This window comes from Marmota marmota, unplaced genomic scaffold, assembly GCF_001458135.2.
Source record: "Marmota marmota marmota unplaced genomic scaffold, marMar, whole genome shotgun sequence".
NCBI classification, from domain to species: domain Eukaryota; kingdom Metazoa; phylum Chordata; class Mammalia; order Rodentia; family Sciuridae; genus Marmota; species Marmota marmota.
In genome coordinates, this window is record NW_026000026.1 from 705,046 (window position 1) to 732,845 (window position 27,800).

The 27,800-nt window shown below is 56.6% G+C and overlaps 2 protein-coding genes, 1 long non-coding RNA gene and 1 other non-coding gene across 12 annotated transcripts in view; 2 read left to right on the forward strand and 2 right to left on the reverse strand.

Annotated features, from left to right (window-relative positions):
• Gmeb2 (glucocorticoid modulatory element binding protein 2) overlaps positions 1–3,186 on the forward strand; it is a 27,590-nt gene extending 24,404 nt beyond the window's left edge. For all 5 annotated transcript variants that reach the window (XM_015478332.2, XM_015478325.2, XM_048810641.1 and 2 more), the window contains one exon: positions 439–3,186. In XM_015478332.2, the coding sequence (XP_015333818.1) occupies positions 439–1,079 (641 nt within the window). In that variant the 3' untranslated portion in view covers positions 1,080–3,186. The remainder of the gene's footprint in view (positions 1–438) is intronic.
• On the reverse strand, positions 1,840–20,025 carry LOC125618931. Its single transcript, XR_007350305.1, has 3 exons — positions 19,881–20,025; positions 4,090–4,096; positions 1,840–1,926 (listed from the first exon to the last, which is right to left on the reverse strand). It is a non-coding gene; the product is annotated as an uncharacterized LOC125618931 (long non-coding RNA).
• Helz2 (helicase with zinc finger 2) lies at positions 8,294–27,578 on the forward strand. 5 transcript variants are annotated; one of them, XM_015478349.2, is made up of 20 exons: positions 8,297–9,211; positions 12,458–12,530; positions 14,036–14,100; positions 15,105–16,171; positions 16,521–16,704; positions 16,777–16,884; positions 17,361–17,878; positions 17,977–18,618; positions 19,465–20,248; positions 20,392–20,467; positions 20,616–24,270; positions 24,385–24,674; positions 24,784–24,945; positions 25,028–25,175; positions 25,268–25,384; positions 25,452–25,644; positions 25,783–26,136; positions 26,424–26,580; positions 26,667–26,834; positions 26,920–27,578. In XM_015478349.2, the coding sequence occupies exons 4-20, from the start codon at positions 15,156–15,158 to the stop codon at positions 27,042–27,044; spliced, it is 8,697 nt and encodes a 2,898-aa protein (XP_015333835.1). In that variant the 5' UTR covers positions 8,297–9,211; positions 12,458–12,530; positions 14,036–14,100; positions 15,105–15,155; the 3' UTR covers positions 27,045–27,578. The 5 variants fall into 5 exon arrangements, with proteins under 5 accessions (XP_048666593.1, XP_015333835.1, XP_048666592.1 ...); XM_048810636.1 differs by having other exon boundaries at positions 8,294–9,211; positions 14,036–16,171; positions 26,056–26,136; XM_048810635.1 differs by having other exon boundaries at positions 14,036–16,171.
• On the reverse strand, positions 14,436–14,508 carry Trnaa-agc. Its single transcript has one exon. It is a non-coding gene; the product is annotated as a tRNA-Ala (tRNA).
• Positions 27,579–27,800: the final 222 nt, after the last annotated feature.

Consider the following 27,800-nt stretch of genomic DNA (forward strand, 5'->3'; position numbering starts at 1 on the left):
CTCTGGGGCCTGGCAAGTGAGGACATAGGCATCATACAGGAGTCAGTAAAACTCAACAGCCATGGTCCTTAGACCTCCAGGCTGGAGGCAGAGGTCACAGCGACTACCGACCCCCCTGCAAGGCCAAGTGGCTATTTAAGAGAAGTGGAGAGAAAAGGAAGGGCCACCCTGCCACCAGCAGATGCGCCTTGTGTCCTTTGCATCTGCTCCCAGCTCCTGCTCTTGTGGTCCTTTGTGTGTGCACTGCACATGAGTGTGAATAGGCTTACTTGGCCCCAAGGGCAGCTTTGCCTGCAGAGACTGCCTGGCACACGGCTTTCACCTGGGAGCAGTGGCCCTGGTTGTCCCCTCTGCTGGCCTCACCTTAGGCAGGGGGCCCTGGGTGTCTGGTGCTGGTGGCTCCTGGGCTACCTTGTGGTGACATCTGTGTCCCTGCAGCCCTGGAGCAGCAGTGTGACGAGCATCGGCGCCGTGCCCGGGAACTGAAGCACAAATCCCAGCACCTCAGCAATGTGCTCATGACACTCACACCTGTGCCCCTGCCACCCCCTGCCAAGCGGCCTCGGCTTGCACGCGCCACGTCTGGACCAGCTGCTGTGGCCTCGCAGGTGCTCACCCAGTCCGCGCAGATTGCCCTCGGCCCAGGCGTGCCTGTGCCCCAGCTGGCCAGTGTGCCACTTGGTAAAGTGGTATCCACGCTACCCTCGGCTGTCCTGGGCAAGGGCTCTCCTCAGGCTCCACCAGCCAGCTCGCCAGCCTCGCCGCTGCTCGGTGGCTACACAGTCCTGGCCTCCTCAGGCTCCAGCTTCCCCAACACAGTGGAGATCCACCCGGACGCATCCAGCCTCACAGTCCTAAGTACAGCAGCCATGCAGGACGGCAGCACTGTGCTGAAGGTGGTCAGTCCGCTACAACTGCTCACGCTTCCCAGCCTGGGCCCCACCCTGCAGAATGTGGCTCAGGCGTCACCTGCAGGCAGCACAATAGTGACAGTGCCCACTGCCACGGCCCCAGGGCCTGAGGAACACACAACCACCATTGAGGTGGCTGCTGTGGCAGAGGACCATGAGCAGAAGTAGCCAGGAGCCCAGGCCTCTTGCAGGGTATGTCCTGGGAGGGTGAGGCCCCTCAGGGCAGGTGGAGCTGGCTGCCTCTCCTCAGGCCGCTGCAGGCAGAGGCCATGGGGCTGGCTCAGCACAGGCAGGTCTAGTGGGCTGAACCAAAGAGAGGCATCACTAGGCAAATGAGAAGACAGATGCCAGCAACCTGGAAGATGGGTCTTCAAGTCCAAACTTCCTCCCCTTTTCTCTTGGGAAATAGACTTTCCACCTGTTGCTTGTTGATACTGTTTACACATTGGGCCTTGAGCAGGAGCCAGGGGAACAGTGGCTAGGAGGAGTGCATCTGGGTGCAGCCAGGTGCAGGCAGTAGAGCCAGGACGGCAGGTGCCTGAGACCCTGAAGGTGCTGGTAGTGCCAGAGCCCGCCAAGTCACTGAGGTCCTGGTGCCCACGCGCCGTCTCGGGGACGTTACTAACACATGTCTTGGGAACTGTACCCAAGTGTGGAAACCCATGGATCCTATGGATTTGGTTTCTTCCCACAGTTTTCTGTAGGGTTAGTGTGGCCACGCCCCACTCCTCTGCCTGTGTGGGAATGTGCACCCTGGGGGCCAAGATGCAGGCCCCGGGCAGCACCTGCCCCCACCCCAGGTGCTTAGATGGGGCACCCAGGCATACCAGGCAGGGTCAGGAGCCATTGATCACGTGCTACAGGTGTTTTTAAGTGAATTGCTTAGTAGGTTTCCAGGAAGAATCAAATTTGTAGCATTTTCAACCAAAACAATGCTGAGTGCCTAGGCTTCCCAAGGCAGCTCTGGTATGGGCCTGGAGCACTTGTGTATGCACCTGGCCAGGTGCTGGAGTTCCTGGGCAGTGCCCCTCCCCAAGATGAGGCTCTTTGTGGGGTTTGTATAGGGGTGTTCCTTCAGACTTGGTGGTGCTGAGATGGCCCCTGTGTGCAGTCAGCTGATGGGACCCCCAGAGCATAGAGCAGGCCAGTTGGGGGACGTGGGGCCCAAGATATTCCAGGAAGGGCTGTCTGTTGACAGTTTGCAGATCAGGGTTTGGGATCTCGAGGAAGACCAGGCAGGGGGCTATCCTCCAGGCCAGAGCCTCTGGAGCTAGACATTTCAGGAAGTGGGATAATCCCTGGGGCCAGTTATCCACAGACCCTTCTGGTGGTTGTTGGCCAAGAACCCCACAGCAGGAGAAGGCTGCAGTCCCTCTTTGCTGCTTTGAAAGGAACTAGCTGTCCCTCTCTCTGTCCATCCATCCCACTAAATGCCCAGACCCAACCTTTACACCTTTGTTTTGACCAGGGCCCCACGTCAAGCTACTGTTCTGTTTCTTATTTTCTTTCTGTTACATCCTTGTTTGCTGTTAGGAATCAGCTGGTTTTGGCGTGATGTTTATCTATTTGTGTACATACTCCTTTTTTTAAACTCATTTTTATTTGAGTTTCAAGTTCTGTGACATGGGGCAGCATGACCTTGTGGGCCTCAGGAGGATGCAGGTGTGGGCATGGCCCAGCAGCTCAGACAATGTAAGACATGGTGTCACTGGTGGGGACCTATGGGGCTTCCCTTGGCCGGCATCTGCCATGCTCTCTGCCTGCCTTTCCGGCTATAGAGCATTTTCCCTCTGTAAGATTCAGATGGGACTGTTTCAGCCCCTGCCTCTCCGTCCACGGAGGCACTGGAAGGTTCAGTTACCTTCAGAGCCATATACATAAGCCCCAGACCAACTTAGAATTAATTCCCTTCCCTTTCTCATGGTGCCCCAGACTGCCCTCAGCCATCTGCCACCAGCCCCTCGCACAGGAACCCACCTCCACTGTGGGTGGAGGGCTTGCTCACCCCCCTGGCTCCTGCAGGGCCTGCTGGTTGCTCGGGGGTGGGGGGGTGTTTGGGCCTCCCACTGCTCCTCAAGGCTGGCCAGGGTCTATCCAGTGGCTGCCTTCAGTTTAGTTTTCTGAGGAAATGGGACTGGATTTGGTTTTTGCAGAGGGCGTGAGCTCAGTGCATGCCCAGAGGCACCTGGGGAAGGGCATTGCTTGAGTTTCACTTTCTATGTTTTGCAAGTATCTGCTTGGTACTTTGACATAAAATAAAAACCTTTTTCATTAATTCTGTGTCTGGCTCTGGGAATGGCAGGCTGTGGAGGGAATGAGTTTATGAAAATGCCCCCACCCCCATGGTGGACAGGGCCATCCTATCTTGGGCTCCTCACAGATACCTGCTGAGTCCTTTCCACATGTGGTCAGGGGTTCTTGAGTCCAGCATTTTCATAACAACACCAGGCGCCATTTTGGTGTCACCCTTCCTGGGGAGTGGGGTGGGTTTTCTGCAGGTCTGACAGGGACCAGGACAGTCTCTGTGCCAGTGTCTGCTGCTGCCTCAGAGGATAGCTTTTGAGCAGCAGGGCTGTGCTGAACACAGCAAGGGTCCTGCTGGAGAAGCCATGCCTCATCCAGGGCTTCCACCAGGGGCCCTTCAAGCTGGTCATCTCCTTGCCCTTTGTCCAGTGCCCCCGCACCTCCCTGGCCCTGTGTCCCAGGGCTCCACAGGTTCACACCCCACCACCACCCAGAAAATCCCTGTGTGGAGAGGCCAGTGTTGTGGGATACAGGAGAGCATGTGCTCTGAAAGTGCGCAGTCCCTCAGGGTCCCAATCCAAAGACCTGTGCTCCAGACCTGGAGCTCCTCTGCACGCACATGTCTGCAGCAGCAAAGTGCTGGGCACAGTGGCACATGTCTGATCCCAGCTGCTGGGGGGGGGTGGTGCTGGGGCCAGGACCAGAACTCAGTGGCAGAACACATGCCCGGTGTGCGTGAGGCTTTGGGTTCATTCCCAGCACCACAGAAAAGGTGTGTACATAAAAAGTAAATAAAAGGCTGGGGATGCAGCCAGTGGTGAACCGTCCCTTGGTTCAATCTCCAGTACCAAAAAAGCTAATGAACATGCTGTGGCCTTGGTGGCCTCCCTCCCCATAACACCTCTAGGCACCTTGGATTCAGTGGGTCCAAGACAGACGTGCTGCTTTACTTTCTACCCTGAATCTGCTCCCTCTTGTGGCTCGTCTCTGGGGAGGGCAGCACCACTGGCCCAGCTTCAGGCCCCCTCTCTGCCAGTGCCCTTGGAGATGCACCCTGCTCTGCCTCTTTCAGGCTAAGATGACCTCTCCCTGCTCCACCCTCTAGCTCACACTCCCCACTGCCCATTCTCCTTGTTGTGGCCTCTCTTTGTCATTCAAATGCTGACCCTGCCAGGACTCCCCTCTTCTCTGGAGAGGGCTGTACCCTTAGTAGTGCCCTGTGATATCTACTTCTGATACTCAGGGTTCACAGCTGCAGAATGTGAATGTATAAGCTCAGAAGAGTTGGCTCTGGGCTTGTTCCTACCAAGGGGACGTCCCTGGGGGTCACTTCAGCAATGGCCACTCAAGGTCAAGGACACAGGAGTGGAGGACTCAGCAGTAGCTGCCTGTCTCACCAGGGCTTCAGAGCCATAGAAGACAGAGTCCCCATGGGGCCGGCACTGAGTGAGGGTCCACTGTCTGGGTGGACCACATTCTACTTGTCCATGCCCTCTCAAAGGACACCTAGGCTGTCACCAGGTTTTGGCTGCTGGGAATAAAGCTGCTGTAAACAACCATGTGCAGGTTTTTGTGTGGCTGTGGTCTTCAGCTCCTTGGAGTAAATGCCAAGGAATGTGACTGCTGGCTTGCAATCTGCCTTCCAGAGTGACCGCACTATGGTGTACCCTCCCAGAGGCAGATGCCATGCAGTGGCACTCCCAGGAGTGGGGGCCGTGTGTCAGGTGTGGAGGGGTGCTCCTGCTGCTGCTCTGCTCTGCATCCCCAGTGACCTTTGTGGAAGCCTCTGTGTGCTACTCTGCACACTTCTTTGTGGAGGCCTCTGTGTGCTTGCTGCTCTGCACACCTCTGGGAGGCTCCTGTTCAGGCGGGCCTTTTGCCCACCAGTTTCGTTTATATATATGTTATAGTCGGACACAATACATATTTATTTATTTGTTTATATGTGGTGCTAAGGATCGAACCCAGGGCCTCGCACGTGCTAGGTGAGTACTCTATCACTGAGCCCCAGCCCCAGTCCCCAGTTTCATTTTCTTATTGCTGACTTGTTTTGTTCTGGGTTGCAGGTTTTTGTTTTTAATCTTGAGATGGGGTCTCCCTGTACCGCCAGGCTGACCTCAGACTCCTGATCAAATGATCCTCCTGCTTTTATCGTTGAGTTTTAAGTTTTAGGAGGTTGGTTGGTTGGTTGGTTTTAATTCATGTGTTTTGTATATTAGTACTTTATCAGCTATGTCTTTTGCAAGCATTTTCTTCCAGGCTGTGGCTTGTCCTCATTCTCTTATGAAAGATGTCCTCATCTTTCACAGGGAAAAATGAAGTCCCATCCCTTTTTTGTGATTCTGAGGATCAAACCCATGTCCTTGCATTTGCTAGGCAGGCTTTGCCACTGAGCTAACCCCAGCCCTCTTCTTGGAGCTTTCCAGTTTGGCGTCTCACACTTGGCTCCATGGCCCATCCTGAGTGATCTCGTGGAAGGCCAGGTTTGTGCCTATGTCCTCGCCATTGTGTTTTTTGTTTTTTAATATTTTTTTTTTTTAGTTATAGGTGGACACAATATCTGTATTTTATTTCTATGTGGTGCTGAGGATCAAATCCAGTTCCTCATGGATGGTAGGCGAGCACTCTACCTCTGAGCCACAACCCCAGCCTGCCATTGTGGTTTTTGTATGTGGATGTCCACTTGTCCAGCACTCTTTTGCTAAAAAAAAAGAGTTTTTTTTTTTTTTTCTATTGCATTTCTTTTGCTCCTTTGTCAAAGATCAGTCAACTGTATTATGTGGGTCTGTTCCGGGAGTCTCTGTTCTACTTGACCATGTATTTATGGTCATGTATTTATCTATTCTTTTACCATACTGTTTTGATCACTAGAGCTTTATATTAAGTCTCAAAGTTGAGTAGCTTCTGTCCTCTGTCTTTTGTCTCTATAAAGCCTATGATCACTTTATTGGCATTCTCAAGACAATTTGCTGGGATTGCCTCAAATCTATAGATTAACATGAGTGCTTTATACATTTGATAGGATACTAGCCTTATGCGGTGGTCATGCCTATCATCCCAGCAGCTCAGGAGGCCGAGGCAGGAGGATTGCAAGTTCAAAGCCAGCCTGGGCAACTAAGTGAGGCCCTAAGCAACTTAGCAAGACCCTGTCTCACAATTAAAAAAAAAAAAAAAAAAAAGGCATGGGGGAGGCTGGGGATGTGGCTCAATGGTTAAGTGCCCCTGGGTTCAATCCCTGGTACCAAAGGAAAAGTTAGGACACTAGCTATCAGTGATCAGTGCAACTTCTTGCTTAGGTTTTCAAGTAAGTGTAAACACATTTAGTGGGTTGAGCAGTCAGTCAGGAGATGGTGGCTCATGGTTCTGTACACACGGAGAAGTAGAATGGAAGGTTCAGAGTTATTACATGCAGTAAAGATGGTATTTCGGGAATTTTTTTTTTTTTTTTTTTAATTCTGGAGGTTGAACACAGGCACATTTTACTACTGAGCTATATCCCCAGCCCTTTTTTTTAGGAAAAAAAAAAATTCTTTTAATTGTGAGACAGGATCTTGCTAAGTTGCCCAGGCTGGAGTAGACTTTATGACCCTCCTGCCTCAGTCTTCTGAGTTGCTGGGATCACAGGTGTGCATTACAGGTGTGCCTGGCTCAGGAAACTGATTGCAGATCCCAGTTCAAGAAGTAAAAAACATTCTTTTTTGGTGGATTTCCTCCTTCATTAAGCAGTGTCTCTTCTTTGATTTATCTTGTGTTATTTGGTTTTGCCCTAAATTCTAGTTTGATGTTAATATTGCTATGCTAGCATTTATTTATTCATTTTTGATTGATAGATGCCTTTCATATTTTTTTTCTTTTTTAGTTGTTTTTTATTGTATCTATGGTAAGTCACAAGTACTGTATTCTCTTTATTTATTTGTTTTGTGGTACAGAGGAGCAACACCCAGCGCTTCACCACTGAACTACATCTACAACCCTGTTAAAATTTTTTTTTTTTTTTTTTTTTTTAATTTGAGTCAGGGTCTCAATAAATTGCCCAGGCTGGCCTCAAATTTGGGAATCCTCCTGCCTCAGCCTCCTGAGTAGCTGGGATTACAGGCATGGATCACTGTACCTGGCTTTTCTTTTTAAATCCATCTTGTGATCTTTAGTCTATTACTAGGATAATTTAATCCTTTTACATTTATTGCAGTTATTGGTTTATTTGGATGCATGTCTTTCATTAAGTTGTTCCATAGGCTGAAGTATTTCTGCAGAATTTTCTCTCTCATGTGCCTGTCCATGCAGTGCTGGGGGTCAAACCCAGGGCCTCACACATGCTGGGCCAGTGCTCTACCGCTAAGCTACACCCCTAGACCAGGAATTTTCTTGACTTGTTTTTTTCTGCGTTGGTCTCTGCCTTTTCTTTCTTTTTTTTTTTCTAAAGTGCTGATGACTCCTTTTTTTTTTTTTTTTTTTTTTTTTAATTTTTATTTATTTTTATTGTTTAATTTTCGGCGGACACAACATCTTTGTGTGTATGTGGTGCTGAGGATCGAACCCGGGCCGCACGCATACCAAGCGAGCGCGCTACCGCTTGAGCCACATCCCCAGCCCTGCTGATGACTCTTGACTTTCTTCTTTCATGTGATGGCTTTAAAAAATTTACCAGGTATGGTGGTGCCTCCCTGTTAATAAGTAAATAAATAAATAAAATGTTCATGAAGTCTATGGCACGCCTCCCACAAAAGTTGGGGGTCTAATTCCCCACCCCTTGGTTTTGGACCAGCCTGGTGACTCTTTTTTTTTTTTTTTTTTGGTACTGGAGATTAGACCCCCAAGCCACACTGAGCCACATCCTGTGCCCCTTTTATTTTATTTATTTATTAGTACCAGGAATTGAACTCAGGGGCACTCAACCACTGAGCCATATCCCCAGCCCTATTTTGTATTTTATTTAGAGACAGGGTCTCACTGAATTGCTCAGTGCTTCACCATTGCTAAGGCTGTCTTTGAACTTGTGATCCTCCTGCCTCAGCCTCCAGAACCTCTGGGATTACAGGCATGTGCCACTATGCCTGGCTTATTTTTAATTTTTGATACAGGGTCTCACTAAGTTGCTTAGGGTTTCACTAAATTGCTGAGACTGGCTTTGAACTTGTGATCCTCCTGCCTCAGCCTCCGTAGGTGCTGGCATTACAGGAGTGTGCCACCACACCTGGCCTTGGGACTCACTTTTGAGGACTAGAATGTGGCAGCAATCAGGTTGGACTGGGAGAAGATGGTGGAGTTTCCATTCACCCTTTCTCCCCTGCCCACCATTTTGGACTTCAGCTGTTATGTTGGGTGATCTCGTAGAAGTGGAGGTAGGTGCTTAAGGAGCCTCAGGTGCCTCCTACTGCAGAATCCACCTCTCTGGCTGAGGATCTGGGTATCATAAGACCAGCTGACTTTTGAGTCTGTGCCTGTGTCTTTTGTGGCCATCATGGAGGGTTGTTTTATGTCTGGGTTTTGGGTCACTTGTCATAGTCATACTGACTGGAACTTGCTGTCTTAATCAACTTTCCTTCTGAGCCCAGGTCCTGCTCATTGTTTGGTACCTGAGGGGATGCTCCGTGGTGTGTGGTGCTGGACCCTCTCTGTGCAGAGGGGTTGGCATGGGGCAGTTCCATCTGGGCCGGTTGGTTATATGTGCAGCTCCTGCACCATGAGGGTAGAGTGGGTGTGTGCAAGTTCTGATCGCTGCCTCTGGCCTGGGTGGATGCCTTGCTTGGTGGGCAGGGTGGGCTGCCCAAGGCCCTGCCAGATCCATCTGGCTCCAGCTCCTGACTCCATGAGGGATGGGGTAGGTGGCACCTTGGGCTCCCCAAGCAACCGGAGGCCAATATCGGCTTGAGGCTGGCCTGCTGCACTCCTGGTGCACTGTTCCTTCTTGATATCTGGGTGAGCAGGAAGTGCATAGCCACACATGCACACACACAAATTGTGCTGTGGTGAAACGTACGTTCAGTGAAACACAGCACTCCGGAGGACCGTGGCTGAGTCTCGGCGATGGACAGAGAACTGTGGCCCTGGCTGAGGTAGGGCATTCCCTCCTTCCCCTTCCCAACCACTCCCGACTCTGCCACCATGACCTGGTTCACAGCTGCTCCTTAGCGTCGTGTCATGCAACCATACATCGAAAATGTCTGTGTGTTGTTGGGCTCAGTGGCCAGGTCTGCATCTCAGCTACCAAGGAGGCTGAGGCAGGAGGATTGTAAGTGCCAGGCAGGTTGGTAACTTAGCAAGATCCTGTCTCAAAATAAAAAAGTAAAAAGGGCTGGGGTGTAGCACAGTGGCAGAGCACCCCTGGGTTCAGCCCCCAGCACCATGAAGGAAAGAAAAGGAAAGAGAAAGTGCGGGTGTGTTTCATCTCCTTGGGCAGGTGTGGTAGGCATGCAGTTGTTTAGTCATGAGGTCAATGTTCATTTGATTTTGCCAGAAACTTCCAAACTGGTTTCTGAGCTGGCTGCAGCATCTGGTGCCTCCTCCATGCCTGGGAGGGTCCACCTTCATCCAGGTACACAGCCTCACCTCAGGAGCTCTGGTTTGTGTCTCCAAAGGACTTCATGTGGAGTGTCTTTTTGTGCTTTTGGTCATTTTTATATTTTTTATGTGAGGTGTGTCTCAAATATTTTGTTCATTTTTAGAAACCAGCCTTTAATTTTTGAATTTTAAAAATTTGAAACAATCTCAGGCAAGGAGTTAGCTCAGAGGCAGAGCTTGTGCAGCATAGCAAGGCCCTGGGTTCTATCCCTAGCACCCAAAAAAACCAAACAAAGCAAAACAAAAAACCAAAACCTGCTCTGGATTCCTTAGGTCTGTTTATTTTTAATATATCTCCTCTGTTGATAGTTTACCTTTTCATTTTTATCACTGATGTCCTTTAAAGTGCAGGAGTTCTGATATTTGTGGAAACAATTTACCAATTTTTCCATCAGTGCTTCCATGTCCTTTCAGAGAAGGGGCTGCCTCCCCATGCTGTGAGGAGCTCTGGTTCCCACATCTCACTCCATGTTCAGTTGGCCCTGGGAGCCCTTGAGCTGGGGTGCAGGTCAGGCCTGGCTCCCCCCGTCCCCGCCAGCTTCAGCTCAGTGGTCCCAGCACCATTGTTGAAGACACTCTTCTGCTTGGCCCTCGAGGAGATTCTAGCTGCACACCTGGGTCTGGGCTGGCTCCCCACACTGGCAACTGTGTTCCATCCAGCTTCTACAAGCTTGGGGTCACCCAGGCAGCCACACTGGCCACGAGGAGCTACACAGTTCTTCCTGTCCTCTGCACACTGGCCAATCCCCAGTCACAAACACAGGCCCTAGAGGTGCCTGGTATGCACAGGGAGTGGCAGTGGAGCAGACACCCTGGAAGGTAACAGGCAGGTGTCACAGTGAGGGCTGAGGCCAGAGGCCAGGAGTATGGACTTGACCCTCTGGGTTCCCAGAGCAAGCCACGTCTAGGTGTCAAGGAGGAGCAGCACACAGGGAGGCTGTGGGGGAAGGGAGGGTGGACTGTGTCCCCTACCTGACTTCTTCTTCTGGCCATGCCATCCCACAAAGCACGAGGGGAGCCAGGCTCTGCAGGACCAAGTGTCCAGGAATTTGGAATGGTCACCCCCCCAGCCCCAACAAAAGGGATCCCCCATGGCCTTGTTGGGCCTGCAGCCGCAGGCTGATGTGGTGGGATACTCCTGCCCACCCCTCTCCTTATACTGAGCGCATCCCCTCTCCCAGTCATTCTAGAGAGTTGGCCATGGAGTGGAGCACTCAGAATGACAAGGCAAGATGCCACCTGGGGGCATGGACCCTTGGGGACACCCATGACATGCTCTTAGGAGGGTTTTAATCAAGCTATGAGTCTGATGGGGGTGGGGCAGCCCAGGCTGGGCACTGTGGGTGGGGACTAGCAGGGAAGTACAGCCCCCCCCTCTACTGGGGACTGATTTGACGCATGCAGTTTGGGGAGGAGTGAGGTTGGGTTGGAGGCCCTGCAGAGATGCTGAGGGGGCAGGGCAAGGGGGCATCTGGGAGCACCCAGGGCCTAGGTGCTTCCTTGGCAATGTCTGTCTGGTACAGATGCAGCCCCTCCCCTGATCCCAGGAGGAGGGGATCTGTGTCTTTCCCTGGCTTAAGCCAGGATCCCTGGGTGCTGACAAAATCTAGACATTGCCATACCACAGCCACCACACTTGGCCACCTGGTCACTCCTAGATGAGCTTCTGCCAGAGCAGAAGTTCCTGGGTGGGGGGAGGGGGACAGGTATTGGGTGCTGCTTAAGTGTCACAGCCAGAGCTGCTTAGAGCAAAAGATGCCCCTCAGAAAAGCTGGGCCTTGCCCCCAGACCACAGGAGACCTGGGCTGAATTTCCTCCATGGCTCCTAGCACTGGCAGAGGGCAAAGCCAGGCTAGGCACCGTGGACTCTGGGAACACATGGTTCAGGAGATGAAGCTGAGTGGGGGATGGGAACGCACTTTGTTTCTTTTTAATTTGATTTTTTTCCCATACTAGGAATTAAACCCAGGGTTTCACATGTGCTAGCCAGGAGATAGGCAGGTGCTACACCACTGAGCTACACTCCCAGCACCTCCTCTTTTTTTTCAGTACCAGAGATTGAACCCAGGGGTGTTAACCCCTGAGCCACATCTCTAGCCCTTTTTTATATTTTGTTTAGAGTCAGGGTTTTGTTAAGTTGCTTAGGGCTTGGCTAAATTGCTGAAACTGGCTTTGAACTCATAATCCTCCTGTCTTAGCTTCCCGAGCTGCTGGGATTACAGGTGTGCACCACAGTGGCCAATTTCTAGTTCCTTTGTGGTGCGTGCAGTATTGGATCACATGCTTTGCCTACTTTTCTCTTAGGCTGGATATTTTTCTGAATTTTTGAGATCTTTAAAATACTAAATCTTTAGATCTTTAAAATACTAAAGAACTGAGAATCTCACTGTGACATGAGCTAGGCTTGCTTTGCTCTTGTGTGGCTGGACCTGTCAGCAGCACACAGGTAGATGTTTAACAGCTGGCTCTATGAGAAGGAAAGAATTATTGAACACTGTCCCTCATAGTCTGCTCGGAGTACAGAGTCCCTTAGTCCTGAGTGGGAAGGAGTATGCCCAACATGCTGGCCGCAGGGATGGGCCCTCCTTCGGAAGGCCAGTCCTATACAAGACTACTGACTGGCAGACACGTTCTGCCTAGGTTTCTTCCAGGGTCTCTGTGGTGGTTGCGTTTCCTGTTTTAATCTTCTGTCTGTCACTATTTGCATCAAGGCCTTCCCCACTCTGCTGTTTTTGTTTCAGGATGTGACGATTGTTAACCAGGCTTGAACAATCTGACTTCCCCTGTGGTCTGAAGCGCTGCCACTCTTCACAGGTGACACTGGCATGTGCTTGGGTTGGCTTCAGGGCTCTCTGCTAAGCCCTGAAATCTGCTGATGTGCTTGTGCTCATGCTCTTCCTTCAGGGGTTTGCAGTGGCACATGCTCGGAATACTCTTTCTAGTGATTGTCCTGCCTATTCTTGTTTATGAGATGCTTTCCCAAAAGAATCTTACAACCAGTGTGTCTACTATGTCCCATTTCCTTTGGCACTTCATTGTAATTTGCATTATTCAGACAGATTTAGGGTTAGGTCTTCCTGTGTGAGAACAGAGCCCTCTTGCTGTCTCAGCAGTGCCCCATGATCCCCAGGAGTACCCGAAGATCTTCTTGCATGTTTTTCAACTTCATTTCTCGTGCTGCTCCTGTTTGGGAATCTCTTTCTCGTCCTCTTTTCTGATATCTGTGTGTTCAGAGGCTCCTGGTTATTGGTGTGTGCCCAGCGGTAGAGCTTCTGCTTGACACTTGCCTGGCGGGAGGGAGATTGGAGACAGATGTGCCTTATTGTTTGAGGGACCACAGAGCTGCAGTAGCTATCAACTGCCGTGTAACAAGTCACCCAAACCTAGTGCTTAAAACCACAATAAACATTTATGATCTCGCTGCTGGAAGTGACAAGGTGTGGTTCCGGCTTGGCGTCTACTGAGGCTGCAGTCAGGCTGTTGGCCAGGGCTGGAGGTTGGCAGGAGCCTCAGTTCTCCCCGATATAGCTCCCCTCTGGGAGGAGTGGTCCTGGGGTGTCCCCCAACATGTGTGGTCAGAGAGAGCAGGGAGGGAGGAAGTTGGCAGTCTTTTTTGATACCCAGCCAGTTTTGTACCAGGCTCCCTGGTTGCTCAGGTTGGCCTTTGCAGTGGGCGAGATCAGGATCCTGCGCCCACAGTTTCCTGGCTCAGCTGGGGATCAGCTGGCTGTGTAGCCTTTGGGGTGACTGCTGCGCTCAGCTGATGGTGGCCCTTCTCCACAAGGCCAGGAGGTTAGGCACAGCTCAAAAGAGGTTGTGTAATGCTCCTGGCTCTTCAAGTCATAGCTTGGACCTCTTCATTTGTTTTAGGGGGTTGGATGTAGTCACTAGAGCCTCAGAGGGATGTTTCCTTTTAGGAAAGGGCCCCTCCCCCTGCAGAACTCTCAGCCCGTTCCCCCTCCCCAGTACTCCGTCCTAGCCAGAGTGCACTTGTGCGGGCTCCGGGCTCCGGGCTCCGGGGTCTGCAAGAAAGTGCTCCTCACCTCCACTAGGAATACCTTTTAAACCCCAAATGGGCATGGCACCATTAGCCATCTGCCCAGGTTGAAACTCCTCCTCCGTACACCCAAGGCCACAGAAGAATGTGTGTGTGAGGCTGGGGCCAAGAAGGGCTGACCCCAGGGCACCCCAGGACTCTTCCTACTTTCATCCGCAGTCCAGGGAGCTCCACCAAGGCTGGGAGGGGAGGTGTCACTCGAGGGCGGGGCAGGGGCGGGGGCGGGGCGGGCAGGGGTCAGTGAGGTAATTTCCGTGATCAGGCATCTGAGGTTTGAGCCGCCCCAGGGGCAGAATCGAAAGTGATCACTGCTGGAGGTTGGTGCTGGTGAGTGCAGGGTAAACCCCTGGTGGTAGCTGGAGCCGAGACGGGAGGGCCTGCTGGGGAGGGGAGGGATGCCAGCGCCCAGTGAGTCCCCGGGAGTGAGCCAGCTGCCTGGAAGGCCCCCCGACCCCACCCACAGCAGCACAACCAGGCTCCCTTGCACCTCCTGCTGGATCCAGCACCTGGTGGGGGTCTTGGCTCAGTTGGGCTCAGAAATTTCCACTTGGGTGCAGGGGTTTTTCAGACCCTGGGTGGCTGCCCTAGTCATTTTCCTTTCTTTATTCTTATTATTTATTTTTTAGTTGTAGTTGGACACAGTATTTTATTTATTTATTTTTATGTGGTGCTGAGGATCGAACCCAGGGCCTCACACGTGCTAGGCGAGCGCTCTACCACTGAGCCACAACCACAGCCCCAGTCATTTTTTTTTTTTTTTAAACATGGTCTTTGTATTACCCCAAAGATTCCTGGCCAGCAGAGTGTGCAAGGAGCTGTCACCTCCCTCGTCCCAGCTGGGGTGGCCCCAGCTAAAACTCTGGGTCCTGGGCAGCCCCCTCTCCTGGCATCCCTGTAGGAACTCTGTTATCTGTCCTACCTGGGAAGGGTTGGTCCTCTGCAGGGCTGTGTCCTCCCCACCCTGGGTCCCCACTGCCAAGACTAGGGGTGCAGTCACCCTAAGAGACACTGTGGACTCTCAGAAAAGAGGTATAGTGTGTGTAAAGGAGACGGAAACCTGGGAGTCCCAGGCCTCACTGGGCCCAGCTTCTGTAGCCTCCAGGGTTCTCCTGCGTCCCCAGCTGTCACTTCTGCTTCTCTTGAGCAAGCTGGAGACCCTTCAGGAGGAAGGGGTTTGGTGGGTCAGGCCAGTAGCCTTAGCTTCTCCATCAGTCAAGGCCACTGCCAACAGTTCTCTCTGTGGGTTGGGTTAGGCAGGATTCTTCACCCTGGCCTGGGGGAATGTGTGGGTGACCCTCTGACCTCTGCCTGACTTGGGCCTCCTGTCCCAGTGGGCCAGGGAGTCTTGAATGCCGCCCTGAAGAGCCTGGTCAGCTTCAGACATGGCATCCCAGGGGCGTGGTCCGTTGCCCACCAGCCCTCTGGCCACCAAGGGGCCATCTCTAGCCAGGCTCTACGCCCAAGTGGACCTCTATCTGGGTTGCCCTCGCTGTGCCCAGCGCCTCAACGAGACCACCTATGTGCTGCAGAAGGTGGAGCATGGCTGCCCCCGGGAGATTCTGCTGGCCCGCTGCAAGTGCACTGCCAAGAGTAAGGTCTGGCGCAGGGTGGGCCGCAGGCCCACCTTCCCAAGGCCTCTGTACTACAAAGTCTGTCGCTACTACAGCCCAGAGCTGGGCTGCCGGCGCCACCGGAACCAGTGCACCTTCGCCCACAGCCGTGAGGAGGCACTGGTCTGGACTTTCGAACGCAAGCACAACGTCTCCCGTCTGTGGCTGAAGGCTGCCTTGCAGGGCGAGAGGGCTCAGGGTGGGCCACCTGGGGCGGCTGACACCATCTGTGCAGAGTTCGGAGGCCACTTCCAACTTCTGTGTGCCCACTGCTTTAGGCGCTGCCCCCCACACCTTAGCCCTATGGACCCCCAGGGACGGTGCCCCGAGCATGGAACCTGCCACTCACTCCTCGCCCATGTCAGCACCGAGGGCCGCAAGCGGCAGTTTGTAGAGGTGCGGCCGCAGCCCCAGAATTGCCCCCTGCTGAACTACTGCATGTTCGTAGGGCGTGGGCAGCCGTGCCGCCATGGTGCTGCCCGCTGCCAGTATGCACACAGTGCTGTGGAGATGGCCGTGTGGAAGGCCGAGCGGCTGGATGGGCTCCGGCGGGAGGACCTGCTCACTCACCCTGCCCTTCGGGAGGCACAGTGTACAGCGCCCCAGGGCCAGCCCCCTGGGGTCCAGCTGTACTGTCACACCTGCCTGGTCACCTGCCACACTCAGGAAGCCTTTGAGAACCACTGCTCCTCCCTGGAGCATGCACAGATGGTGGCCTACGACCAGGCTGTGCCCTGGGAGTACCGCAGCCCACCCATGGGGTTGTCTACATTTGAGCTTTGCCCAAGGTAAGGACAGCTGGGTGGGAACGTAAGGTGGGGGACGAATCCCCACCAGCCAGCACCAGGAAATGCAAGACTCATGGTCCTGGGGCTCCCTGCACCTGCCTCATCCTCTCCCAGTGGGTCAGCACTACCTGGCCTCTGAGGACCTGGGTAAGGAAAGTCCCTTTCTTGGAGCTGCGTGACAGGCCTTGTCCTAGGGGCATGGGAGTAGACAGCAGGCAAGGTCCGTGCGTGCCCTGGCCTGGAATCCATCCTGCTTCCCATACAGGCTAGAGTGGGCGTGGGAGGCCTGCCTTTCAGCTCACCTTTCGGCTGCACCTCCGTGTAGCCCTGATGACCTCCCTGCCCCCAGGCCTGACCTCTGTGAATATGGGGACATCTGCACCAAGGCACACTCAGCCCAGGAACTGCAAGAGTGGGTCCAGCGGGCACAGGCCCTGCGGCTGCGGGAGCAAGAAGCCTGGAAGGACGGGTTGATGCCCTACCGGGCGCGGCTGCTGGCTGAGTACCAGCACAGCAGCAGCGAGGTCCTGGTGGTAAGTGGGGGCTGTGCCAGGGGTAGGGGATAGGTTCAGGCTGCCCTGCTAAAGGCCAGGTCTTCCCTGCAGCTGGCTGAGACCGTCCCTGGAGTGTCTATTACTTGCCACCAGCCCCTAGTGCATCAGGCCCAGGAGAAGAAGACCCAGCACAGCTGGACGTTCACTGTCCACTCTGAGGTGAGGGCTTAGCACAGATCCAAGGCCTCAGGCCTTGTGGGCCAGTCTATCCCTGGGTGAAGGATGCCCCAGGAGGTGAGTACCAGAGATGGGTAGATGTCAGAAGCCTGGGATCTGGACCTGGGCAGGCTCCTTAGTTCTCTGCCTCGGTTTCCTTACCTACAGACAGGGCATCTCAAGAGCCCCCACCCTGAGGGTCCCTCTGCAGCGTTCATGGGTTAGCAGTGTCTGGTGCCCCGAGAGGGAGGGTGGGGTGGGCCCAGGCTGCCCATCCTGCCTATGCTCACATCCACAGGGCCTAAGGCACGTCCCATGACCCCCACCATGCAGAGGAGACCAGGGAGGTTAATCAGGCGTAGGTTCTACACCCAGAGAGTGGCTGGAACTGCCTCTTGGGAGGGAAGGAGACTGGGATGATGCCCAGAGGGTTGGGTCAGGGCCTGGGGGTGCACCTCACATCCAGTCTCTTCTCCTAGGACCCTCTGCTCCACGTGGCCCTGCTCAAGCAGGAGCCTGGAGCAGACTTCTCGTTGGTGGCCCCCTCCCTCCCACGGGGCCAGCTGTATGCGCAGGGGCAACACTTCCGTGTGCGTGACACCTCAGCTGAATTCCAGGTGGAGGTGCATGTGCAGGCTGCCTCCTTTGGTACCTTTGAGCAGTGGGTGGTCTTCGACTTTGGCCGCCGGCCAGTTCTGCTTCAGAAGCTGGGGTTGCGGCTGGGCCAAGCACAGAGCCTAGGATTCTGTGGAAGGCCAGCACCTACCTTCCTCGAGGAGCGGGGCCGCTGGCACACAGGCAACCGCCACGTGGTTCCTTGCGTGCCACACACAGCTGAACAAGCAGCCCTGGTGGCCAAGTACAAGGCACCGGCCCTGGCCTTGGAGTTCAGTCACAGCAGCCTGGCCTCAGGCCCCATCTCTCGTAGCAACTATCGGCAGAAGATGCACAACTTCCTCTATGAGGAGGAGGCTGCTCAGCAGCGGCTGGTGGCTAGGTGAGGCAGGCAGCAGGCGGGTGGGCAGCTGGGAATCTGAATGTGAAGCCAGGTCTACAGCTGTGGCCTGGGAGCTCACCACCAGGTGCTCCCACCAGGCTGACCATGCAGGTCCAGGTGTCCCTGAAGGCGGCTCTGCAGACACCAGCACTGGGCATGCTCTTCGCACCACAGGGAGCCCTCTACGCCGAAGTCCCTGTCCCCTCCTCTCTGATGCCAGATACAGACCAGGGCTTCCTGCTGAGTCGGGCAGTGAGCACGGCCCTCATAGCTCCTGTGCCCGCACCTAATGACACAGTGTTCGAAGTGCAGCTGGAGACACGGGCCAGCTCAGAGCAAGCTCTGTGGCTACTGCTGCCAGCACACTGCTGTGTGGCCCTAGAGCTAAAGCCTGAGGACAACCCCCTCTTAGAAGTGCAGTTCCAGATTGACCCAATGCCGTTCCGCCTCTGGCACCAGGCAGTGGACACACTGCCCAAGGAGCACCTGGTGGTACCGGACCTGCCCAACTGCACTGTGCCCCATCCCAGGCCCATCCCATCCTCACTGTGTGGAAACCACAAGCAGAAGATGGCTGTGAGGCTCATTGCAGGCAGCAGCCCAGGAGGCATGAAGCCTGTTCCCCCTCTACTCATCTATGGGCCCTTTGGCACTGGCAAAACCTACACACTAGCCATGGCCTCTCTGGAGGTGGTTCGGCAGTCCCACACCAAGGTACTCATCTGCACACACACCAACAGGTGAGCCCAGGCCTGCCCAGTATCCAGTCCTCTGTGGGGACTCTCCTGAGGGCCAGCTGCCCTGGGGTGATGGGTCTGTTGTTGGCTGAGGGACCGGAGAGCCACCAAGAGGTCAGGTACCATAGAAGGGGAGGTGGGTGGCAGTGGTTGGCTTGCTCAGCTTTACATGGCAAGGCCCTTGATTGATTGTGTTTTCTATAGAAACACAGATTTCTCAATAGGGAAGTTCCCCTCTGGTTGATGTGGTTTTCTTGGTTCTCTAACAGAGTACACTGGCAGGTTTCTGGGTCTTCCTCAGCCCGGCATCAGGAGGGAGGACGCACAGGACAGGGCCACATACCCTGGGCCAATCTTCTGGGCTTAGTGTGGGGATCACTGGGTCTTGGCAGTGTCTGGGGGGCTAGTGGGGCCAGGTATGTCTCACCTGGAAGGTGCCAACAGCCTTTCCTTTGCCTCTTGACCCTTGGACTCTGCCCCTGAGAGTTAGGGTACCAGTTCTTGCTGCCCACTGCTGACAGAGCCCAGGAGCCATGCTCAGGTCAGGCCAGCCTCTGGTCACCCTGGGTTGCTGCAGGCCATGGCCAGCTCCTTCACCTTCCTCCCTGCTTTGCCTTAAACCGCTCCCCCTCTGAGCCCTCCCTGACCCTGCAGGAGCTTCTGCTCCTCCCATTCCTTTCTGTCAGGCTCTGACCTTCCTGCATCTTTGCCATGTGTCTGTTCCCTCTGGGGATGCCAGCATGCCTAGCAGGACTCTGTCCACCTCCTTCCAGGACCTCCAGGTGGGTCCAGGTACATGGGGCATTTTAGCAGACAGTGGGAACAGCTGCATGCCTTGTGCCCCCATAGTGCTGCAGACATCTACATCCGGGAGTATTTCCACGCCTATGTCAGCAGAGACCACCCTGAGGCAGCTCCGCTCCGGGTGATGTATACAGACCGCCCGCCCAGCCAGACCGACCCGGCTACGCTGCGGTACTGCTGCCTGACAGAGGACGGCCGGGCCTTCCGCCCACCCACCAGGGCAGAGCTGGCACATCACCGCCTGGTGGTCACCACCACCTCCCAGGCCCGAAAGCTGCAGGTGCCGGTCGGCTTCTTCTCCCACATCCTCATCGATGAGGCTGCCCAGATGCTGGAGTGCGAGGCCCTCACCCCACTGGCCTATGCCTCACCCCACACCCGTGTGGTGCTGGCGGGGGACCACATGCAGGTTACGCCCAGGCTCTTCAGTGTGCCCAGGGCTAGGGCGGCCAGGCACACACTGCTCTACCGCCTCTTCCTGCACTACCAGCAGGAGGCCCACAGCGTTGCCCAGAAGAGCCGCCTCATCTTCCACGAGAACTACCGCTGCACCGCAGCCATCATCAGCTTCGTCTCACGCCACTTCTACACGACCAAGGGCAACCCCATCCAGGCCAGCGGCAAGGTCCCACGCCACCCCCAGCACTACCCGCTCATGTTCTGCCATGTGGCGGGTACCCCTGAGCAGGACCTGTCCAGGACGTCTTGGATCAACGCAGCGGAGGTCGCTCAGGTGGTGGAGAAAGTGCAGGAGGTCTACAACACCTGGCCCCGCTGCTGGGGTGGCCGGGAGCAGAGACACATCTGTGCTGTTTCCCATGGCGCCCAGGTGAGCCCAGCCTCTGGCCTCCTTGGAAGTTTACCACCTGAAATTCCAGAATGGCTGCTGCTTGGCGGCTGAGGGTGCCCAGGTCTCTGGGGCCCATCGCTGGCGGGGCACCGACCCCTCATGCTCTGGCCTATTGTCTCCAGGTCGCTGCCCTGAGGCAGGAGCTGAGGAGAAGGAACCTGGGCGAGGTGTCTGTGGGCAGCTTTGAGATCCTGCCAGGTGGGTGGTCAGTGGCACGGGCAAGGGGCACCTGGCTGTGGGGCAGTTTCTGGCCTGCTCCTCAGTCTTGCTCCAGTGGGGGGTGCAGCTGAAGATGGAGGTCGGTCCACTGTCCTGCCTAGCGGCTTGACCCATGTGTCCCCTGCAGGGCGGGAGTTCCGGGTGGTGGTACTGAGCACTGTGCACAACTGCCTCAGCCTGCTCGGCCCCAGGGCACCGGCCTCCGAGTTCTTCACGGAGGCCCGTGTACTGAACACGATCATGACCCGAGCCCAGTCCCAACTGGTGGCCGTGGGGGATGCAGTGGCCCTCTGCTCCTTTGGAGCCTGCAGCAAGCTCTGGAGGAGCTTCATCCACGAGTGTGTGGAACACCGCAGCATCTGTCCCGAGAGCCTGTCGCTAGAGCAGATCGAGCAGAGTGTGGCTCAGAGGCAGCATTGGGCCCCTGTGGCCCCCAGAGCAGAGGCAGCTGGGGCAGCAGTGGCCAGGGACACTGACACAGAAGAGACAGCTGGGGGCCCAGCCACAGAGCACGTGGCTGTGGCAAGGGTTCTGCCCGAGCCCGTGGCCAAGGGGCGTGAGGTCGCTGTGAAGGTGGAGGCAGGGGACGCAGCCCCTGGGGATGCAGCAGCAGGGCGGACCCTGGAGGGCAGGAGGCCTGCAGACCCTGAGGACTGGGAATCTGACTTCTGGCCTTCCCACGGGGAGCTCGACGCCGAGGATGCCATCCTGCAGGAGCTCCTGGATGAGAGCCGACAGGTGACAGTGACCGTTGGGGAGGATGGGTTGCTGGACACCGTAGCCAGACCCAAGTCTCCACAGCAGGCCCAGCAGTACACCAACCTGCCCCCAGCCATGCTGTGGGAGCTACTGCACTCAGAGCCCGAGCTGTACCGCCACTGCACGTTCCTGAAGGAGACCTTCCAGCGGGCGTCCGCCATGCCGCTAAGCAATGCAGCCTCCAGCCCCATCCAGATCAGGGGCCGTCTGAACTGTGGGATGGCCTTTACAGGGGATGAGGTGCTGGTGCAGGTCCTGGACCAGGAGGCTGGTGATGGGGACATGACAGGACGGCTGCAGGGCCGTGTGGTGGGTGTGCTGAAGAGGAGGAGGCATGCGCTGGCCTTTGTGTGCCAGATGGACAAGTGGGATCCCCGGATCATGATCCCTGTGGACAGCTCTGTGACCAAGATCTTTGTGGCTGAGCTGAAGGATCCGCTGCACATCCCCATTCACCGCCTGCTCCAGGGCCGGGTGCAGCGTGTGGGGCACAAGACCCTCTCGGCTGAGGCTCGGCACACCCAGCTCTTCTGGGTCCACATCGTCCTGTGGCGTGAGCGTTTCTACTACCCACTGGGCATAATCCTGGATGTGCTGCCCGAGGCCACCACCTGGGAGCAGGGCCTCCGCATCCTGGACCTGGAGCATGGCCTCAGGACCCCCATGCCTGACCCAGCCTCCATCACCAAGGTGCTGGAGAGATACCAAATGGAGCTGGACTCTGCTGCTGGTGACCGAGAAGACTGTCGCAGCCTCCTGACCTTCACTGTGGACCCCCAGGGTGCCTGTCACCTAGATGATGCCCTCAGTGTCCGGGACCTGGGCACCAGGTGTGAGGTAGCTGTGCACATCACTGATGTGGCCAGCTTTGTGCCCAGGGATGGGACCCTGGACGTGGAGGCCCGCCGGCAGGGCATTGCATTCTATGCTCCCGATAGAGAGCCAGTGCTCACACTGCCAGTCAGCATCTGCCAGGAAGTGCTCAGCCTCCTGCCAGGCCGGGACCGCCTGGCTGTCTCCCTCTTCCTCACCATGGAGAAGGGCAGTGGCCAGCTCCAGAGCCTGCGCTTTGCCCCCTCTGTGATATGCTCTGACCACCAGCTGTCCTATGAGGAGGCTGAGGCGATGATCAAGGGATACCCAGGCGCCGGCCTGCAGCTGCCAGCCCACCTGGGCTCAGTGGAGGCCTGTGTCGCAGCCGCCTGCTACTTCTCCCGGGTGCTGCGCCGACACCGCCTGCAGACTGCCTGTGACTACGAGCCCCCGCAGGAGGACAGTGAGCTGGGCTTCCGCGCAGCCCACATCATGGTCAAAGAGTACATGATCCAGTTTAACAGACTGGTGGCTCAGTTCCTGGTGCAGTGTGAGCACACGAGGACGGTCACGCCCCTGAGGTGGCAGCCCACACCTAGCAGTCTCCAGCTTAAAGCCATTCGTGAGCGGCATGGAGAGTTGGTAGCCCTGTCACCACGCCTCCAGCACTATCTGCATGACTATAGCACCCCGGGCATGCAGTTGCATGTCCTGGCCTCCCTCTGGAAGCATGTCCAGCTCGCTGCCCGTGCTCAGGACTACGACAGGATGGTGGACCTCATTGCCACGGATGACATGCACCCTTCTCTGGCTCCTGCAGGCCTTGCCTTCCGAAAGGCCCTAGGTCGCTCGGTGTTTGGCCGCTCCAGCCAGGGTGAGCAGCAACTGGCCAGCCACTACTCACTGCAGGTGGACTGGTACACATGGGCCACATCGCCCATCCGCAGGTACCTGGACTTGGTGGTGCAAAGGCTGCTGCTGCTGGCGCTGGGCCATGGGGGGCCTGAGTACTCCACCAGGGACATCGATGGACTCTGCCAGGACTTTGGCAGCCAGTATGCATGTTCCCGGAGCTATCAGCGGCGGGCCCGAAGCCTGCACCTGGCCACCCAGCTCAAGGCCCAACCCCAAAATAAGCTGGGCTTTGTGGTGGATGTGGAGATGGGCACCCACTGCTTCAAGCTCCTCTTCCCAGTCAACCAAGAGACGCTGCCTGATCCCTACCCTGTCCACTATAGCTCCCTGCAGCTGGCTGACCACCCCTGCAGCCTGGAGAGCCGGCCAGGCCTGCGGCTGCTATGGCGACGCCGCGTCTACTCGGTGCAGAGGTCCCGGCCATCCTCCCCACTGCCTGGCACCTCGCACGACCCATACACCCGGGTCGTGGGTGTAGCCCTATGGAAGCAGCTGTTGGTGCTGATGGAGGAGCAGCGCTGGCCGGAGGCAGCTGCCCTCATCCAGGAGCAGGGCCAGGAGGAGTCCCCAGGGCGGGAGCCTGTACACGTGCGCCAGAGCCCCTGTGGCCATTTCATAGAGGTTGTCCGGGAGCTGGGCAGCGGGGACACCCTGCAGGTACAGCTCAGCACCAGCCTGCAGCGTGGCTTTCTGGCACCAGCCCTGCAGCTGTGGACTGTGGTGCCCGGCCTCAGCCTCTGCCTGGAGCACGTGGAGCGGCCTGGTGACTGCTTCTCTGGGCGTGTGCTCCAGGCCTCGCAAGACTGGTACCGCGACGAGGATGAGTACTCCCGCGTGTGGGAGCCACTCTGCAGCCTGGAGTCGGCCACCAATGCAGTTGCAGAGAACAGCTCCATCACGCTGCAGCATGTGTGCATTAACTGGGACGCGGAGCGCACCCCCCAAGGGCAGCTGCGGGGCACCTTCCTCCTGGACGCTGCCTTCCTCTGGGAGAGCTGCATCCATGTCAACTTCAGCTGCTGCTACCTCTGCATCCGGCTCGAGGGGCTCCAGGCCCCTTCTGCCAGGCCCAGCAGCCTCAGGTCCATCCTGAGCATCGATTCCCCTGGGTATGCCTGGGTAGCGCACGGGCTGACTGAGGACTTGGACCAGGAGGGCCAGGAAGACCGGCAGGAGGCCTTTAAGCGGGTGCACTTCTTCATCCACCAAATGGCCATGGAGAAGGTTCCAGAAGAGGTGCTGAGGCCTGGCACTCGATTCACTGTGGAGGTGATGCCCAAGCAGCTTCCTGACCTGTGAGTGGTTTCGACCAGGCTTGCCCTGTGAGGCCAGGGCAGGTGTGGAAGGTGAGCACGGTCTCTTCCTGGGTGGGGGTCCTCTTGACTTCCCTGTGTCCCTCTCACTCCCAGGCGCAAGGAGGAAGCCGTGCGTGGGCTGAAGAAGGCATCCCCCCTGGTGGTCAGCATTGCTCTGGGCCGGTCCAGCCCCAAGCCCCACCCCAGCTCACCCTCCTGCCCCCTCCCTGCCCTGCATGGGTGCTTAGGGAGGCCTGGTCCCCAGCTCCCAGTGGCTGCCAGCAGGCTCCTGGAGCTAGAGGCCTATGACATCCCCGGAGGTCACCACAAGTTGAATTCTAGCCAGAACGAGGCCGTCAGGAAGGCTCTGGAGAAGCCCTTCACAGTCATCCAGGGCCCACCAGGTGGGCCCACATGCAAGGGGAGCAGGGCTGCCCTGGGTAGGCTGGGCCATGGGCCACGGGGATCCTGGGAAATAGGGTGGGCTCTGCTTACCCTGTGCTCTGACTGAAGGTACAGGGAAGACCGTGGTGGGCCTCCACATCATGTTCTGGCTGCATCAATCACACCAGGAGCAGGAGTCCACCAGCAGTAGCCCTGGTGGGGCAGGGCAGCCGAGGGGCCCACACATCTTATACTGTGGCCCCTCCAACAAGTCAGTGGATGTAATGGCAGGTGTGCTGGGTACAGTGCATGGGGTGGCCAGGGGCTGCCTGCACAGAGGAACAGCCTAAGCTCACACCCCACCCACCCCCAGGACTACTCCTGAGCAGGAGAGCAGAGCTGCGGCCCCTGCGAGTGTACAGTGAGAAGTCCGAGGCCACTGAGTTCCCAATTCCAGGTGTGGGCCGCAGAGGCCTGCTCAACAAGGCCCACCAGGAGGGGAGGCCAAACCAGACCCTCAGGTGCGGCCTGTCTGTCCTTCTGAGCATGGGTGGAGGCTGGGCCTGAGCTGGCCCTACAGTGGACTGCAGTTTACTGAGGCTCTACCCTGCAGGAGCATCACCCTGCACCACCGAATCCGACAGGCTTCCAACCCATTTGCACCAGAGATCAGGGCATTTGACACCCGGCTGCAGAGAGAGGAAGTCTTCTCTAGGGAGGACCTTGCCTCGTAAGTGGTGGGCTGGGAGGTAAGCCTCCTGCTGGGGCGTCAGAATGACAGGCTGTGGCCCACACAGGTACAGGAGCATCCTGGGGAAGGCGCGGAAGTTTGAGCTAGACCAGCACTCCATCATTCTGTGCACATGCTCCTGTGCAGCCTCAGCCAGCCTCCAAAAGCTGGACATCCGGCAGATCCTCGTGGACGAAGCGGGCATGGCCACTGAGCCGGAGACCCTCATCCCCTTGGTGCGCTTCTCCAAAGCTGAGAAGGTGAGGGACAGTCAGTGGAGAGCCTGTGCCCTGGGCTGGAGGCCGAGGTGTGAAGGACAGCACTGAGCAGGATCTGGAATGGCCCACAGGCTGGGGTACCTCTGGGCCAGGTCAGGACCATGCCCCTTGTGCCTCCAGGTGGTCCTGCTCGGGGACCACAAGCAGCTACGGCCTGTGGTCAAGGACAAGCAACTGCAAAACCTGGGGATGGATCGGTCTCTCTTTGAGCGGTACCACAGGGACGCCTTCCTCCTGGACACACAGTACCGCATGCACCAGGCCATCTGCACCTTCCCCTCCATGGAGTTCTATGGGAGGAAACTGAGGGCCTGGCAGGGCCTGAGGCGACCAGCCAGCATTCTGGGCTATGCTGGCAAGGAGAGCTGCTCTATCATTTTTGGCTATGTGCAGGGCCAGGAGCAGAGCCTGCTGGTGTCCACAGATGAAGGAAATGAGAACTCCAAGGCCAACCTGGAAGAGGTGGCAGAGGTGGTAAGCATGAGAGAGACCCTCCCTGGTGCCCCCGTGGGTCAGGACTGGGGTGTCTTCCTGGAGGAGGAAGAGGAGGAGGAGGAGGAGGAGGAGGAAGAGGAATGAGGGAAGACTTCCTGGAGGAGGAGTTGGGGTTAAGAAGGGCTCACTGGATGAGGGGAAGGAGGAGGAAGTGTCAGAGAGGCCTTCTAGGAGGAAGAGGGGCCAAGGGAACTTGAGGGAAGCTCATGTGCCCTGGGCCCAGATGGCACCATGGTCCAGCTCCACCTGCCACTTTGTCCGCTCAGGTTCGGATCACCAAGCAGCTGACCCTGGACCGGACAGTAGACCCCCAGGATATTGCTATCCTCACACCTTACAATGCACAGGCTGTAGCCATCAGCAAGGGCCTTGAGAGGGAGGGTGTCACTGGAGTAACTGTGTCCTCCATCACCAAGAGCCAGGGTGAGGTTGGATTTGGGGGAACCCACACCTGGGGGTCAGAGTGCAATGGGTGTGGGGAGCACCTGCAAGCTCACCTCTCACCCCAGGGAGTGAGTGGCGCTATGTGCTGGTGAGCACCGTCCGCACGTGCCCCAGGAGTGATGTGGACCAGCGACCGACCAAGAGCTGGCTCAAAAAGTTCCTGGGCTTCGTGGTGGACCCCAACCAAGTTAACGTGGCCATCACCCGGGCCCAGGAGGGGCTCTGCCTGATTGGTGAGGGTGTGGGGGCCCAGGAGAGGACTGGGGCTGCTCCCTGTGGGCACTCAGATGGGCTGGAGCTGCTTTCCTCTCCCCTCAGGAGACCACATCCTGCTGTCCTGCTGCCCTCTCTGGCGCCGTCTCCTGGACTTCTGTGCAGCCCAGCAGAGCCTCGTGCCTGCTAGCCAGGTGCAGGTCCGAAGGAGGCCAGCAATGTCTTCCTAAAGAGTCCCTCTCTGCCTAGCTCAGGATATGCTGGTGGAGAGCATGGCCCTCGCCCTACAGTGGACTGGGGCCCAGGGCAGGTGGCCGTGTCAACTTGCCACCGTGGCTGCTGGGAAGGCCCAGGTGGCTGGCAGCAGCTGGTGTTGACCTCTTCCTGGGGGTGATCTTCCTGTTTGTGCCTGAACTTGGAAGGAGAAGAGGGACTGGAGTGAGCCCCTCTCTCTCTCTGCTGTGCTGCTCTCCCGGGATGGGACTTTGGGTGATAGGACAGCCTCTCGGCAGCCGACCACTGAGGCCATATTGGCAGGAGACACCCCTGTCACCGGGAGGCCTCAGGTAGGAAGGAGACCTCTTTGAGGCTGCATTTTGACCTTCAGACCCTCTGGGATCACCCTGGCATGGCATTTGCCTTCTTTTCTAGTTTTAAATACACCAAAGCCAGCGTCTTCTACTGGGACCACAGGCAGGGCCAGGACCTCCCTTGGAGAGGGGCCATTTCTCTGCCCTCACTGCCACTGTCCTGTAGAGACATCTGCCTGTTGGGGGAGGGCAGTCAAGCCAGACGGCATACAACACTCCTGCGGGTGGGTGGGCCAAGGGCCAAGAGCAAGGTGCCCCAGACACTCTGGGCTGCCTCCACCCCAGCCACACTTGTCCAGGCCCAGAGCCCTCAGGACAACCTGCCTGGGAGCCCCTTTCTCTGCAGGGTTGAGTGGGTGCAGTCTCCCTGCTTGAGCTTGCCCCCCCGACCCACCC

Coding starts and splice junctions, on each gene's coding strand:
- Helz2 (XM_048810635.1), top strand. CDS start 15,156: ATGGCATCCCAGGGGCGTGGTCCGTTGCCCACCAGCCCTCTGGCCACC. Junction 16,885..17,360: donor CGTTCACTGTCCACTCTGAG/GTGAGGGCTTAG, acceptor CTCTTCTCCTAG/GACCCTCTGCTCCACGTGGC. Junction 17,879..17,976: donor CAGCAGCGGCTGGTGGCTAG/GTGAGGCAGGCA, acceptor TGCTCCCACCAG/GCTGACCATGCAGGTCCAGG.